Raw genomic sequence first — 16,769 nt, 5'->3', positions numbered from 1 at the left:
TGTGAAAATGGACTAATACAGATGGGATAACAGAGGGAGGCCTCCAGCTTAGGTATTAAAAGGTTAAATTGGAGGCCGGGTGCAGTGGCTCACGCCTATAATCCCAGCGCTCTGGGAGGCCGAGCACGCCTGTAATCCCAGCACTTTGGGAGGCCGAAGTGGGCAGATCACAAGGTCAGGAGTTTGAGACCAACCTGGCCAATATGGTGAAACTCCGTCTCTACTAAAACAACAAAAATTAGCTGGGCATGGTGGCGGGTGCCTGTAGTCCCAACCACTTGGGAGGCTGAGGCAGGAGAATCGCTTGAACCCAGGAGGCAGAGGTTATAGTGAGCTGAGATTGCGCCACTGCACTCCAGCCTGAGTGACAAAGCAAGACTCCATCTCAAAACAAACAACGACAACAACAACAAAAGCACAAGGTGAAATCGGGCTGGCGTGCTGGAGAGCTTCTTTGTGGAGGTAATGGGTTATCTATTATGAAGGGTAACAATCTAGCCTTGTGGGTTTCCAGGGGAAGGAACAGGCCCTGAGATGAGATATTTGGCCCATTCGGGGAGTCAACATAAAACCCGCGTTGAGTTTCATGCAACCCGTATGGCTGACGGGTGTGTAGAAAGAACACAGTAGCCCAGGGTGACCCGAGGCTACACACGGTGACCCGAGGCTGCACAGGGTGACCCGAGGCTGCACATGGTGACCCGAGGCTGCACAGGGTGACCCGAGGCTGCACACGGTGACCCGAGGCTGCACAGGGTGACCCGAGGCTGCACAGGGTGACCCGAGGCTGCACACGGTGACCCGAGGCTGCACAGGGTGACCCGAGGCTGCACAGGGAGCGAGGCATTTGGCTTCTATATTGCATGCAGCAGGAATCCCTGCAGGACATGTACAGGGGAGTGGCCTGGTCTGGGTGTATCTTAGAAGATCAGTGTTGCTGCTGGTAGGTGAATGGTTTAGAAGAGGAAACAGAGCCGGCTGGAAGGCTGCTGCAGTGGTCCTGGCGAGAGGTACCAGTGGTCTGAGGCAGAGAGGAAAGGGATCAGAATCCTAGTTAACAGACTCACAGGACTGCTGATCCAGGGGGTGTGGAGGTGGGGGCTGAGGTCCAGGGAAAGGAACTGGGGACTATTCCTAGGGTTCCGGCAGAGGAATACAGAAATGCAGGGTGCTGGGAGTAGAGATTTGGGTGGCTGGAGGAGGTAAAAAATAAATAAATAAATAAAATAAAATAAAAAATGTAGTGGAAAGAGGTTAAGTTGGAGAGGTCTGTGAGACAGCCCGATACAGACATCAAGCCTCTGGGCTCCATAAGTGATCCTGGAGGCCTGGGTGAAGGATATAAATGTTTGAGTTATCAAGGAAAATACACTGCTAAAAATCACAGGAAGGCATGCGATTTCTCAGGAAGAGATTCCAGGGAGAGCGGAGAGGCGTGAGTGGGTGCACACAGTGGGGGACACGTCACCCAGCCAGCCAGGAAGAGAAGGGAAGGAGGGCTTGGCGGCTGGAGGAAAGCCAAGGCTGTGAGTAGCCCACAGAAGGAGCGTGTTTCATGCAGAAGATTTCCAAGGACAGTGGTAAAGGGGCAGAGGGGTCCTGGAAGGTGAGTCGGGAAGAGGGTGCTGAACACGTGGCACCACGTCTACGCTGGAGAAAACCTCCCACAGACGTGAGCAGTGGCGGTGGCGGCAAACTCTCAAGGCACCCAGGTGGCGGGCATTGTTAACCCATTTCCAGCTCGCCCTGGGAATGACACTGCGGGGCTTTGCTCGGAGCAGCCCTGTGTGCACGGCCCTCCCATGGGGCCCCAAATCCACTCTCCCCCGAGAGCTTCTCTAACTAAGGACTTCTTCCCTTCCCTCTCTCAGGTCCTGCATGGTTTTTTCTCTTTCCTAAATGGCAGGCTGTGTTTGAAACCCTGAAAAGCATTACAGCCTTTTATTAGTTGTTTTGGATCTGACCCAGAAGTAAAGGTTAAGGACATTAAGAGCACACACAAAGATCTGATTATCGTCCACGGTGACAGTTCCATTTTGCTACTTACTGTTTTCAGACAGCTCCACGATGTAATAAAGAATAGGACTGTTTCCGTCAAAGGGCCGGACCCAAGAGAGCACCACGGCGTGGCTGTGGGAAGAATTAGGGCTGGCCAGGAGGTTCTGAGGTGAATGAGGCAGTTCACTTGAATCGAAGGGGATGAAAAGGAAAAAGAAGAAAACACACATCAGAATCCATGGTGAGCCTGAGCTCTTACAGCAGCCTGTCCTGCTGTGTCATGTTTGGGAAGTGAAGAACATAAAATATGCCCCAAACGCAAATATTAACTCTCTTCCTCCCAAAAAGGGACAGACAAAACCCAGCTTCATTATTCACAGTGTTATTTTGTTTACTGGTCATAATTTCATTGAACCCTTATGCTAGCTACCAAAACAAGTACTAACGCTGTCACATAAATAGGGAGAGGGGACGTAGACGTTAACACATACATTATTATTTTTTTTTTAAATTTTTTATGAGACTATGTCTCGCTCTGTTGCCCAGGCTGGAGTGCTGTGATGCGATCTGGGCTCACTGCAACCTCTGCCTCCCGGGTTCAAGCGATTCTCTGCCTCAGCCTCCCTATTAGGTGGGATTACAGGCGCCCACCACCACACCTGGCTCATTTTTGTTATTTTTAGTAGAGACGGGGTTTCACACCATCTTGGCCAGTTTGGTCTTGAACTCCTGACCTCGTGATTCACCCACCTCAGCCTCCCAAAGTGCTGGTATTACAGGCGTGAGCCACCGTGCCCGGCCTATACATGCATTATTTAATTGAGAAAACTTGGTCAACAATTTGTTTTTACAACTAGAAGCTGGCAATGGAAATGCCACATACACAGGAAAAGGTCCGGTACATTTCACAGGAACGTTTCCAACAGTAGCCATTTGGAGTTATGAGAGAAAATGCCCGCACGTATTCTCAGACAACACAGTTGCCGCATTTATTGACAGCATGAGGTTACATTGTCATTATGTCTTCTGCTGGAGTTACGGGGATTTGGGGGAAGCACTTAAAAGAAAATGTAGTGAAAACAGTAACTAAAATCCCATGGAAATGGTAAAGAACACATCAGCAAGGCTATAAAATGGAAATGCAATTAAAGTGAATAAATTCTTTAAATAACTTACCAGTAAAAAAAAAAAAAAAAAAAAAAAAAAAAAGGTTTTTACTGGGATTTACCAGTGACAAAGCTGCAAAACCCTACTATGTAGTTTCTACCAAGGCTGACTCTATAACCTTAAAACCATGAGCTGCCCAGGCCCCGTATTCAACCTTCATGTCTCCTGAATCTGGGGCAGGATCCCGTGCCGGGGCTGTTCTGGCTGGCTGCCCCTCTATAAATGCTGCCAGGCAGTGCCGGGGAGAGGGGATGCCGAGAGTGACCTGGCTTACCGCTAACCCGTTTTTGGTCTCTTAGACATCAATTACTGCTGACCCACACAGGTCAGAACAAAAAGCCATAATTATACTTGATATTTTTAATTTTAAAAATGTACTCATTACATCTTGAAATTTATTAAGCTGTTTTGTGCTTTCAGCTCCCTAAGAAACACAGCTCCAATCCATGCACACCATTTATAAGCATAGTAATATTTCTAATGTAGACCGCGACTACATTGTACGTTAGTGCGATAAAGAATAAACGTGAGCCCAGGATGTCGTCTTGTTTTCTCTTTAACTGTGAATTAAGTTTTGAATCAGAAAAGGAATTGTTCGTTTCATTTTTTTTTGAGACGGAGTCTCGCTCTGTCGCCCAAGCTGGAGTGCAGTGGCACAACCTCGGCTCACTGCAAGCTCCGCCTCCCTCCCGGGTTCACACCAGTCTCCTGCCTCAGCCTCCCGAGTAGCTGGGACTACAGGCATCCGCCACCATGCCCGGTTAATTTTTTATATTTTTATTAGAGATGGGGTTTCACCATGTTAACCAGGATGGTCTTGATCTCCTGACCTCGTGATCCGCCCGCCTCGGCCTCCCAAAGTGCTGGGATTAAAGGCATCAGCCCCCATACCTGGCCGTTCGTTTCTTTTTTTTATTTTTTATATAGAATGGGTCTCACTATGTTGTCCAGGCTGGTCTCAAACTCCTGGCCTCAAGCAATCATCCCACCACAGCCTCTCGAAGTGGTGGGATTATAAGCATGAGCCACTGCACCTGGGCGGAGCTGTCATTTCTATTTCAGTTCTCCAATAACCGAATCTCCACTAGAGGCGGAAATGCCAGGATAGAAATATCAATTCTACTTCTCCCAAGCCCCATTTCCTATTCCCCCGCCCCTGCAATCTGAATCAGTTTGGTCTGAAACTAAACCAAAGTTGTTCAAACAGTCCCACCTGAAAAGAAAATACAAACAAATCTGACAGACACAGCCAAATAAGATAGTTTATCATAAAGAATGTATCTGATCTGAGATGGAACTTCTAGACCGTTGAAGTTTCCTGAATTACTGGGATGGTTTTTGTCATCATGGTGCGCCTCTCAGACCACAGTTGAGCTTATGCTTCTTGGGGGGACTCATGGTGGGCCCCAAGATCCTTCCAGGATGGGTCTGGCCATGCCAGGGAGGCCAACCATGGGGATTAGAGGGTTGGGGCTTTGAGCCAGCGGTGACGGCTCAGCCTTCTGACCTCTGGGGGGTGGAAGGGGCTGGAGACTGGGTTCAACCATGCGGCCAATGATTCAACTCTGGGAGGCTTGGGGTCAGTGAGGGTGGTAGGAATGCAGGATTTGCCCTGGGTGGCAGAGAGGCCAGACAGGGTCAAGGAGAAATGCAGTGGCCTGCACAGAGAGATCAGGAACGAGCTTATGGTCACAATTTTTGGACTGTCTTCTTGACTTTGGCTCTGGGACCCCAAGGGCAGCTCATTGGAAGCTGTTCTCACAGACTGGACACACTGTCAGATGATCATCTGTAATAGTCAGGACGGGAGACAGACCGTGAAACTAAAGGTGGATTAGAGGCTCGAGGAGCCAGGCAGCTCTGCAGACACACACAGTAGGAGTCGGAGAGAAGCCAGAGCAGGAGAGGGTGTACAACCAGCTCAGGACAAACCCTGCAAAACAGACATTCTTGGGCCAGGTGACCATATGCTATAAGATGTGGACAGGCTCCTAGGAGACAATAGGAATGGGTGACCTGTGGCCCCGGACAAGCTGCCGTGTCTCTGCACACTTTCTCTGATGACCTCGAGGGGGTTATGTTTGATCGAATTCTAAATTCTGAAAGTCTGTCTTTCCCACAGAGGTGAAAACACGGCCTCTTGCACTTGATTTCAAATCATGCTTCTCTTAGCCTCAGGTGAGAATTCACACAGAAATGACACATCTTCCAGGTGAGGGGACTGCCTTTCTCTTGGGGCTGCTGTGCTGTGCAGACACTCACTGAAATGGAGGCTACTCCCTGGGCAGCTTCTGTCCTCCAGGGGTCAGCTCTCAGTCCCTGGAACATGCTCACACATATCCCTCCGTCCCTCTGCCCCCTCAGCTAGGATGTGATTCTAGTCAGAGTGGTTTCTGATTTCCCTCCTGCCAGCAGACCACAAGCAGCAGAGGAGAAGGATCTACCAGAAGCAGGCACGCCGAACAGCAAAAATGGTCGCAAGAGCCTGAGCTGAAGGGATGTAAAAAGATTTTTTTAAAAGATTAAAAACAAATACTTAAGAACTTAGAAAGCAAACTAGTCTTGAGGCATTCAGTGTAGGTGGCAAGAGCTACCCGCCCAGTGGTGCCTGAGGACCCAAGTGCCCGTGATGTGCAGAGGCGCACGCATCCTTCTCTGCTACTGTCCCACGAAGTCACTCCGTTGACTCAAAGTCACACTCGGTGTGATGGACCAGTACAAAGTGTGATTTTTCCGTAGATCACAGGACTCAAGCATTGGAAGGAAACATCGATTTTTCCCAGTTTCAATCTCTCCCCTCTATGAAAATTCCCTCGATAATATCTTGTGTGTAAAATATTACCTGTTTCATAACGTGAAGGGCCTTGTGACAGAGAGACATATCTCAGAAATACTGCACGTTCAGTTCCCGACCACCGCAATGAAGTGAATATCGCAATTTGCAAGTCACACGCATGTTTTGGTTTTCCAGTGCACATACAAGGTCTCTTTATACTCTACTGCAGTCTATTAAGTGTGCAATAGCATTGTCTAAAAAACATGTACACACCTTAATATAAAAATACTTTATGCTAAAAAACGTGAACAATCATCTGAGCCTTCGGTGAGTCACGATCTCATTGCTGGTGGAGGGTCCTGCTTGGATGTTGATGGTCCTGCTTGGATGCTGACGGTGAGTCACGATCTCATTGCTGGTGGAGGGTCCTGCTTGGATGAGAGTGGTGGGTGCTAAAGGCTGGGGGGACTGTGGCAATTTCTTCAAATGAGACAGCAGTGAAGCCTGCCGCGTCAGTGGACTCTTCCTCTCATGAAAGACTTCTCTGTAGCATGCGATGCTGTTTGATAGCATTTTACCCACAGTAGAACTTCGTTCGAAATTACAGTCAATCCTCTCAAACCCTGCCACTGCTTTACCAGCTAAGTTCATGCAATATTCGAAGTCCTTGTTGTCATTTCAACAATATCCACAGCATCTTTGCCAAGAGTAGACGCCATCCCACACGACTTGCTTTGCTCATCTCTAAGAAGCAAATCTTCATCTGGACAAGTTTGATTATGAGATTGTGGCAATTCAGACCATCTTCGGGCTCCACGTCTAATTCTACTTCTCTTGCTATTTCCACCACATCTGCAGCTACTTCCTCCATGGAAGCCTTGAACCCCTCCAACCTTATCCACAAGGGTTGGAATCAACTTCTTCCCAACTCCTGTTGATATTGATACTCTCACCTCCTCCCATGAATCACAAACATTCCTTTTTTTTTTTTTTTTTTTGAGACGGAGTCTTGCTCTGTTGCCCAGGCTGGAGAGTGCAGTGGCGTGATCTCGGCTCACTGCAAGCTCTGCCTCCTGGGTTCACGCCATTCTCCTGCCTCAGCCTCCTGAGTAGCTGGGACTACAGGTGCCTGCCACCACGCCCGGCTAATTTTTTGTGTTTTTAGTAGAGACGGGGTTTCACTGTGTTAGCTGTGATGGTCTTGATCTCCTGACCTTGTGATCTGCCCACCTCGGCTTCCCAAAGTTCTGGGATTACAGGTGGGAGCCACCACGCCCGGCCCACAAACACCCTTAATGGCATCTAGAATGATGAATCCTTTCCAGAAGGTTTTCCATTGACTTTGCCCAAATCCGTCAGAGGAATTATCATCCATGACAACTATAGTCTTATGAAATATAGTCCTTAAATAATGAGACTTGACGGTCAAAATTCCGCCTTGATCCATGGGCTGAAGAACAGATATTGGGCTAGCAGGCATGAAACCTCCTTGTATATTCCCATCAAAGCTCTAGCGTGACAAGGTACATTGTCCATAAGCAGTAATATTTTGAAAGGAATTTTTCTTTTCTGAGCTGCAGGTCTCAAAAGTAGGCTTCAAATATTCAGTAAAACACGCTGTAAACAGATGAGCTCTCACCGAGGCTTTGCCGTTCCATTTACAGAACACAGGCAAAGTAGACCGAGCATCGTTCTTAAGAGCCCTAAGATTTTCAGCATGGCAAATGAGTGTTGGCTTCAACTTAAAGTCCCCAGCTCCATTAGCCCCTAAGAAGAGAGTCAGCCTGCCCTTTGAAGCTTTGAAACCAGACACTGACTTCTCTGTAGCTAGGAAAGTCCTAGATGGTATCTTCTTCCCATAAAAGGCTGTTTCGCCTACACTGAGAATTTCCTGTTAGTGTAGCCACCCTCATCACTGTTCCCAGCTAGGTCTTCTGAATAACTTACCTAGTTTCTCCATCAGCACCTGCTGCTTTACCTTGTACTTTTATGTTACGGGGACGGCATCTTTCCTTAAATCTCACAAACCAATCCCAGCTAGCTTCCAGTTTTCTTCTGCAGCTTCCTCACCTCTCTCGGTCTTCACAAAACTGATGAGAGCTATGGCCTTGTACTGGGTTAGGCTTTGGCCTAAGGGAATGGTGAGGCTGGTTTGATTTTTCTCTCCAGACCACTCAAACTTTCTCCACATCAGCAATAAGACGGTTTCGCTTTCTTATCACTTGTGTGTTCACTGGAGCACTTTATATTTCCTTCAATTACTTTCCCTTTGCATTCACAGCTTGGCTGACTGTTTGGGGTAAGAGGTCTAGCTTTTGTCTTGTCTTGGCTTTCGACATGCCTTCCTTACTAAGCTTCATCATTTCCAGTCTGCTTTCTAGTGAGAGATGTACAATCCTCCCTTTCACTTGGGCGCTTAGAGGCCTTCGCAGGGTTATTATTAACTGGCCAAATTTCACACTGCGGGTCTCAAGGAATACAGGGGCCCAAGGAGAGGGAGAGAGACAGGGAATGGCCAGTTGGTAGAGCAGTCAGAACACACACGGCATTTAGAGCTTAAGTTTGCCATCTTACATGGGTGTGGTTCATGGTGTCCCCAAACAATTACAATAGTAACATTCAAGATCACTGATCAGGGATCACCGTCACAGATACAATAATAGTGACAAAGTGTGAAACATTGTGAGAATTCCCAAAATGTGACGCAGAGACACTAAGTGAGCACACGCGGTTGGAAAAATTGTACCAATAGGCTTGCTTAACACAGGGTTGGTGTAAACTTCCAATTTGTAAAAAAACAAAAACAAATGCGCAATATCTGAGACATGCAATAAAAGACGGCATGCCTTATTCTGGAAATATAAACTGTTTCTTTCTTTCTTTTTTTTTTTGAGACAGAGACTTGCTCTGTTGCCCAGGCTGGAGTGCAGTGGCATAATTTCGGCTCACTACAACCTCCACCTCTGGGGTTCAAGCAATTCTCTGCCTCAGCCCCCCAAGTAGCTGGGATTACAGGCACCCACCACCATGCCCAGCTAATTTTTATATTTTTAGTAGAGATGGGGTTTCGCCATCTTGGCCAGGCTGGTCTTGAACTCCTGACCTCGTGATCCACCTGCCTCGGCCTCCCAAAGTGCTGCGATTACAGGCGTGAGCCTCTGCGGCCGGCCACTATTTCTTTAAATAATAAGTTTTGGTTATTTAGAAAATGAACCTTTGTGAGATCCTTGACTAACCCATCAATAACAGATAAATGAGGCTTTAATATATTCTGAATCCATTTCAGAAAATCTTATCTAATGGGGATAGATTGCGTCGAAGCATTACTCTGCCAACTTTGAAAGGAGATAAATGATCAGCGGAGTGACTCACAGACAGTGATAAGCGCACAGGCTGATAAATGGAAGAGGTCCCAGAGAACAATGAAAGCGAAGCCCAGTGCTGAGTCACTTTGTAATTTAAAGAGAATAGGGGGGAAACCACCGTCAGGCACAGGACACCTCAGGAATATCAGAAATTAACAACAACAGTAACAGAAACCCAACTGTACGGGAGAGAGATGAAGCGAGGTGTGTGTGAGAAAAACAGTTTTGAAAAAAGACTTGAAAGAAAGCAATTGGTGGAATTGTGGCTGTAGGGGGTAATTGCTCTGGCAGAAGAGGATCAGATAAGTACTTTTTTTCTATATAGAAAGCCTTGGCCCTTTAATGCGCAAATGATGACTTGGTCAAACCCATCTTCTTTGACTTCACTCTGAGGATGAAGATGACGGGGCTTGATAACTCTGAGGGAAACAGTATTAAATTCTTCACTCCTTATGATGGCTTTGGCAGAAGTGGTTTTATAGAAAGCAACCTCTCCCACTGCCTGAGAGCCTCCGAGTCAGCTCCGTAAATTGGGTTTTCTCCAGGCTCATGAGAATTAGTCTCTGATTTCAGGAGGAGAGACAAAATGTTAATTGGGTCTTTAAATGATTTAACAATTAATCAATCCATAAGGCCTTAGGAGCCTGGTCCCTCTGGTGTGCTCAATACAGGAAGATGCTTTGGGGAATATGAAGTCATCCGAGAAACCGGGTCCTGTCCCCACGGCACTAGAAAACTAGAGGAAAGACGCTACTAAAACAAGGGGTGACCAGCATTTAATGATGACTTGTGTGGTTAATTTACAGGCTGCCTCATGGAACCATCTGGAGTTTTAGAAGCCTCTTCTCTCGGGGAGGATGAAGGCAGAGCCCTCCTAAATTGGTCCTCCTCAGTAAGGCAAAAGACACCATCTCATTTCAGCTCAGTAAGTGGAGAGAGGCTTACCCAGACATTTACTAGGTTCCTACTGTATACCTGGCACTGGTCCAGGCATTGAGGACTCAACAGCAAACAGACACATCTCGAATCGATGTCAGAAGGTCATAATGTGGTCAGAATAATGCAGGGTAAAGGGCTAGAAAGTTCCCAGCCCCAGAGGCAGGGTGCTGTTAGGAAAGGGGAAAACAGCATTCTTGTATAAAATGGTAAGAAAGCACAAAGAGCTGTAACTTAGAGCATCCTTCCCCAGCTGGCTTCCACACCAGGATCTTACAAACCCCAGGTGGATGCCACCCTCACAGCCATCCTTTGAGATGAATGATACCACACCCAGTCTACAAGGTGAGAGGCCGAGGCTGAGAAGTGAGGTGATTTGTCCAAAGTCACACAAGGAGTGAAAGGCGGGCAGGGCCTCCTGGGCCGTCCCTTGCTCCTGTTGGCCCCACTGCTGGCCAGCAGCCCCACCAGGACTGTTCCGGGTGTGAGGTGGGTGCGGGGGCCGCCCCTTCACTCAGCCTTAATGAGGTGAAGCTTAGTGCTGAAGTGTAAAACACAGGGCAAACAGACGTGAGAAGAGGCCAATGGCTGGTCTATTTTTGAAAGCTCACTTCTAAGGCTCCTAATTTCTATATTTAACAAAGCAGCTTTTAACTGAAGTGGAGAGGCAAGGAGAAAACAGGCTTTCAGGCTCCTCTGAAGGACACTGTTTAGCCATAAGTACCTCTCAGTCCCTTCCCTTTAGCAATATGAGATTTTTTTCTTTTTCTTTTTTTTGGTTATCTGAGTAAATGATGGAAACATTACAGAGCTCAGTTTGAAAGTTACCTGAGAAGGACAGAATGCCCTGCAATTATGGGTTATTATTATTATCATTCTATTGCCACTGCTGTAGAGTCAAGCCCTGTTGGATCTAAAGAAACACCATGAAGGAACACCTTTACCAATTCATCCAGGTTTGGGATAGAGGAGCCCTTCATGACACTAACAATTCATGAGGAACAACTGTCTTCCAAATCAGTTCTGTAACCAGTTTGTACTTAAATTGGTTTGAATCACAAATTTGCAGAGATTTCTATATTTAGAGATGAGATGGTTTACCATTACAGAAAGCCTATTATTTTATACATACAGCAACATTTGCTGAAAAATGTATTTTACTTAGAGGAAATCAAATAAGCAAATAGTAGGGAAGACATGTAAATCAGTAGAACATAAAATTGTGCAGAATAAAAAGAATGGGCTATATTGGAAGTATGCAATTTGGCTTCTGCTGACAGAGTCTTTATGAACTGCTAACACGTATTTATTTGATACCAACGATGGATGATCTAAGGTTCTCAAAGGTAGTTTAAAAAATGTGCATAGTACAACAGCTCCTAGGAACTCACTGGCCATATCCTCCTATATTATCAAAATGAAAAAAAAAAAATCCTCAGCCTGAGATCCGAAAGGGAGGAGGAAAGAGGCAGGAGCAGGGCTGGATGAGGGCTTTGGGTACTTGCTGTCTGGGTTTTGGTAGAGTGACATGAGCTTGCTTGTTTACCCATGGTGGGGAAACCAGGGCATGTGAGCATCAAGGTAAGAGTGGGGAACAGAAGGGGGCCTGCCAATGGGCGGAGACATCCACACATTCATTATTCCTTCATGCATGCAGGCAGGCAACAACCAACCAACATACATTTATTGAACACCTGTTATATACCAAACACTACGTCAGGCACTCAAAATTCAAAACAGTGCCTCCAAGGTGCTTCTGTGCCAGGAGGAGAAGGAGCCATGAAGACATGTTCGCCCTCTGCAGCATGATCAGGGCTACCAGGAGCATGAGCTGCACGCAGGGAAGAACTGCAGGCAGCATCCTGGTAACTGAACAGCAGGAAGTGCTACTGCGGCTGAATGCTAAGGGGTGCATGATCAGGAAACCTCTGGGGAAGCCCACGGATGACGGGCACCCAGCCGCAGGGGCAGTGGATGGCTGGGGCTCATGAAGGGCAGAAAGAGCCCAGGGATGTAGGCTCCAATGCCTGAAGGCAGGGGCTGGGGGAGACCTGCCTGCCCCGTGTGTACACAAAAGCTGGAGGACTCTCTGTGTGGCAGGCTTGCAGCTGCAGCCCTGGACCCTCAGTGATTCTGTGGATGACCCTCTGTGTGGCAGGCTTGCAGCCGCAGCCCTGGACCCTCAGTGATTCTCTGGAAGAACCTCTGTGTGGCAGGCTTGCAGCCGCAGCCCGGGACCCTCAGTGATTCTCTGGAGGACCCTCTGTGTGGCAGGCTTGCAGCTGCAGCCCGGGACCCTCAGTGATTCTCTGGAGGACCCTCTGTGTGGCAGGCTTGCAGCCGCAGCCCAGGACCCTCAGTGATTCTCTGGAGGACACCCCGTGTGGCAGGCTTGCAGCCGCAGCCCGGGACCCTCAGTGATTCTCTGGAGGACCCTCTGTGTGGCAGGCTTGCAGTCGCAGCCTAGGACCCTCAGTGATTCTCTGGAGGACACCCCGTGTGGCAGGCTTGCAGCCGCAGCCCGGGACCCTCAGTGATTCTCTGGAGGACCCTCTGTGTGGCAGGCTTGCAGTCGCAGCCCTGGACCCTCAGTGATTCTGTGGAGGACCCTCTGTGTGCCAGGCTTGCAGCTGCAGCACCAGGACCCTCACCCCACCGCCGATGGCTGATTCTGTAGAGCCATGGGGACTCCTGCCGCTTCACGACTAACCACAATGACCTCTGCTGTCTAAAGAGAACAAGGGATCATCCTGGAAGGAGACAGAACAGGAGGTGGGATGGGATTTTTTTTTTCAGGAATGGATGGCACCACAGGGCCTTCTAGACTGGCTGTTACACATCGTGAACCTTTTACATCCACAAATAGGGGCTGGAGGAAAGCTGTTGGTGAGTTCCACTCATTTCCATGTGCCTGTGGCAGACACAGAAGCCACATGCTCGGCACTTAGCAAGCATTCTTTTCATTTTTAATCCCCTCAGCTGAAGTCTCGGGATTCAAGGATCAATGAGACAGGGCTCCTATACTCAGAGTGTTCAAATTCTATTTTTAGGCAATGATTTCGTATACGGAATCTTTCCTGGATCAAAGGGGGCAGGGTCCAATGAGGAACATCTCTCAAGATTGCCTTTGTCGAATGGCCCAGCACGTCAAACGGTGGCCAGGGACGGATGGGCTGGGTGTGCCCCCGGAGTTGGCCGCTGCCCTGACGAGTGCTCGGTTGGGATTCTTTATTTTCAGGTTTTATTTTCATACTCAGGCACTCAGGGAATATTGAGAGAGCACTGCTTTTAAAAAGCAAATAAATACATGTCAGAAAAAGAGAATGTGTCAGCAGGTATTTCTGCTCCATAAATAGAGAGGGGAGTGGAGGAAGAGACAGCAGAGACAGAGGAGATTGACGGTTCCCACCTGGGCTCTTCGGATCCCCCAGGAAGGTCCAGATTGGAAGTAATGGGCATTTGCTTTCTGTTTTCAGGATTTCACAAGACTTAATGGAAAGTATTTACCCACGGAGAGGCAGCTGGGATTCACTGAAACCCCAAGTCCAGGTGGCTTTCATGGGAATGACCTCACCTCAGCGGTTCCACCCCAGCATCTCTCACGGATTGGAAGCTCTCAAGGGCATTACGTGGAAAAATGAACTTGCTACTTAAGCGCAGAGTGGTAAACAGGGCCTATCAGGATAAAGTGTCCATGGGAAAAATATGACAAAAAGGATCCACGGGGATATGAACCAATGATCACACCACCTACACGAAAAACAAAACTTCTCAATTCTGAAGTTTAAAGAAACTACAGAAAAACCTTGTCCATATCCATAGCTACGTAGCATGACGCACTGGCCTCTGACCGCTGACTTGGGACACAAGACGGGTGTGACACGTGTGAAGTGGCAGTCACTGACAGGGGTGCAGTAACGAGATAACTGGGAACTGACTAATACCAGGCATCTCAGTACTCACATCACTTCCAGCCGGGCCATCCTAGAATCGTTCCCGCCTTCAGAAACAATCTCGCAGGTGTAATCACCGATGTCACCCGACCACGTCTGGCTGATGAGAAGGGACCCGTCCTTCTCCACCACGATCCTAGGTGTGCTCAATGGAGTCAGGGCCACGTTGTCCTTCTTCCAAATGTAGCTGTGGGCCAAGCAAATGGTCTTGAGTTACAAACCCCACAGGGACAGAATCACTGCTCCTTCCCTGTCTCTTAAAAAGCAAGCAACTAACAATCTTGTGAATGCACTTTACAAACCACTGAATTGTGCTCTTTAAAAGAGTGATTTTTCTTTGCTTTTTGTTTTGTTTTGCTTTTTTTGTTTTTGTTATTTGAGACAGAGTCTTGCTGTGTGGCCCAGACTGGAGTGCAGTGGCACGCTCTTGGCTCACTGCAGCCTCTACCTCCTGGGTTCAAGCAATTCTTGTGCCTCAGCCTCCTGAGTAGCTGGGACCACAGGTGTGTGCCACCATGCTCGGCTAATTTTTTTTTTATATTTTTAGTAGAGATGAGGTTTTGCCACGTGGTCCAGGCTGGTCTTGAACTCCTGGCCTCAAGGGATCTGCCCGCCTCGGCCTCCCAAAGTGCTGGGATTACAGGTCTGAGTCACTGCACTTGGCCTAAAAGAGTGAATTTTTTGGGAGGCCGAGACGGGCAGATCACGAGGTCAGGAGATCGAGACCATTCTGGCTAACACGGTGAAACCCCATCTATACTAAAAAAAATACAAAAAACCAGCCAGGCGAGGTGGCGGGTGCCTGTAGTCCCAGCTACTCAGGAGGCTGAGGCAGGAGAATGGCGTGAACCCGAGAGGAGGAGCTTGCAGTGAGCTGAGATCCAGCCACTGCACTCCAGCCTGGGTGACAGAGCAAGACTCTGTCTCAAAAAAAAAAAAAAAGAGTGAATTTTATGGCATGTGAATTAAACCAAAATATAATAATAAAAAAGAAAAGCAACCAGATATCTTGGTCATAAAACACAAACAGACGCTGAGGTTAAAAACAGAGCAATGAAAATGACTGCCCCTGCCTGACTGATCTTGTGTTCTAGAGGTGAGAAGTCCGTAGAACCACAGGCATACCTGTCACCTATGAAAATGGCACCCAACATTCCTGCCCCGGTAATGCTCCTGGAGGACAAGAGTATTGTCTGGACAGGAGGCAACGACTATTTAAAAAAAAAACTGCAGAGTGGAATTGCTCAACTCATGAAAAAAAAAAAAAAAAAAAAAGCACACTTCAAAAACATATTTTCTTAAAATTTGACCATTCTGGCAGATGGTCCTTAAAATTGCATTTCTTTCTCATTTAATCTATCTGTAGCAATTTGAGCACATTTTTCTTTTCAAATACAGAATCAACTGAGAGGCTGCCCAGTCTTTAGATGACCATGGGCAGGGGCAGCACTCATTGCTATATGGAATGAAAGTGCTGTTTTTCTTTTCCATAATGTGATCGGATTTTCAAAATGTGCCCAGTTCTTTAAAGCCTTCATATTCATAAGCACCGACATTTACAAACTACTCTTATCAGCAATTACCCTGAGATAGAACAGGGCCGATTCCACAAGAGGGAGATGGACAGATTGCTCACCCCAGGGCACCGCATCCGGCTGGAATGGCCACTTAGGGCCTGGCGCTCCTCAGGGCAGAGCAACCCTGGGATGAGGGGCGCCCTGAGAGCGAGTAACCCAGTTCCATCTCAGGAAGGGGCCTCCAATTTAATCACATATAACAAGCTACGAGGAAACCACAGAGATCCGAGGGGGTTCTTTTTGAGCTGTCAGAGTAGCAGAAAGCAGACTTCCTCGAAGTCATACTCCAAATCATTTACGAAGGAGCTCTTTCCCAGGCCTGACGACCGTCTCCAGGGCAGCCACGGGGGCGGGGGGGGGGGGGGGGGGGCGGGGGGCGGGGGTGTTCTAGGTCATCTTTCATTTGCTAGTTTTTGTTTCTTTGTTTTGTTTTACATTCGGCACCCTGGTACCTAAACCAAATTTGAATTCTGAGCCCTGGGAAACCCCAGGGAGTTGGGTGGAGACATGGAAATTTACAACTGGCCAAAGGCCCGCTAGAAGCGCGAGAGAACAGCCGCGGAGTCTCCGCGTCCTGCTGCTGACCGTGCACCCACAGCCGTCCCCTCTGCTCTGGGTGAGGGGCCCCAGAAAGTAGGAGGGCGTCTTGAGTCTGCCCATTCGACTCACGCACTGTGCCCCTTCTGGGGTAAGGCCGGAGTGGAAATACTCTGATGACTGGATTTTTCTTTTTTTACTTTCAAGGCTGATTCCAAACATTTAAAACTATCCTGAAGGTGGCTGCTCTTCAGGGAACAGTTCCCCATTGGCGCCCACCTGTCTGCTGCCACAACTTCACCTAGAGTCTCATATTTTGCACAGTTACTTTCCTGACCTGAATTCAAACAAAGACGGGATATCAGCTTTCCTTTAGAGAATCCTTGGCCGGGCGCGGTGGCTCACGCCTGTAATCCCAGCACTTTGGGAGGCTGAGGTGGGCGGATCACGAGGTCAGGAG

The 16,769-nt window shown here is 48.1% G+C and overlaps 1 protein-coding gene across 6 annotated transcripts in view; it reads right to left on the bottom strand.

Moving 5' to 3' along the window:
* SDK1 (sidekick cell adhesion molecule 1) overlaps positions 1-16,769 on the bottom strand; it is a 963,824-nt gene that overhangs the window by 276,035 nt on the left and 671,020 nt on the right. For all 6 annotated transcript variants that reach the window (XM_045387966.2, XM_065541579.1, XM_015447042.3 and 3 more), the window contains exons 13-14: positions 14,206-14,382; positions 2,048-2,184 (exon numbers count right to left, since the gene is read on the bottom strand). In XM_045387966.2, coding sequence (XP_045243901.2) covers positions 2,048-2,184; positions 14,206-14,382 — 314 coding nt within the window. The remainder of the gene's footprint in view (positions 1-2,047; positions 2,185-14,205; positions 14,383-16,769) is intronic.

The sequence above is a fragment of the Macaca fascicularis genome, chromosome 3 (assembly GCF_037993035.2).
Source record: "Macaca fascicularis isolate 582-1 chromosome 3, T2T-MFA8v1.1".
Classification (NCBI taxonomy): domain Eukaryota; kingdom Metazoa; phylum Chordata; class Mammalia; order Primates; family Cercopithecidae; genus Macaca; species Macaca fascicularis.
The sequence above is the reverse complement of the archived record's forward strand: the minus strand, read 5'-3'. Positions and strand labels throughout refer to the sequence as shown.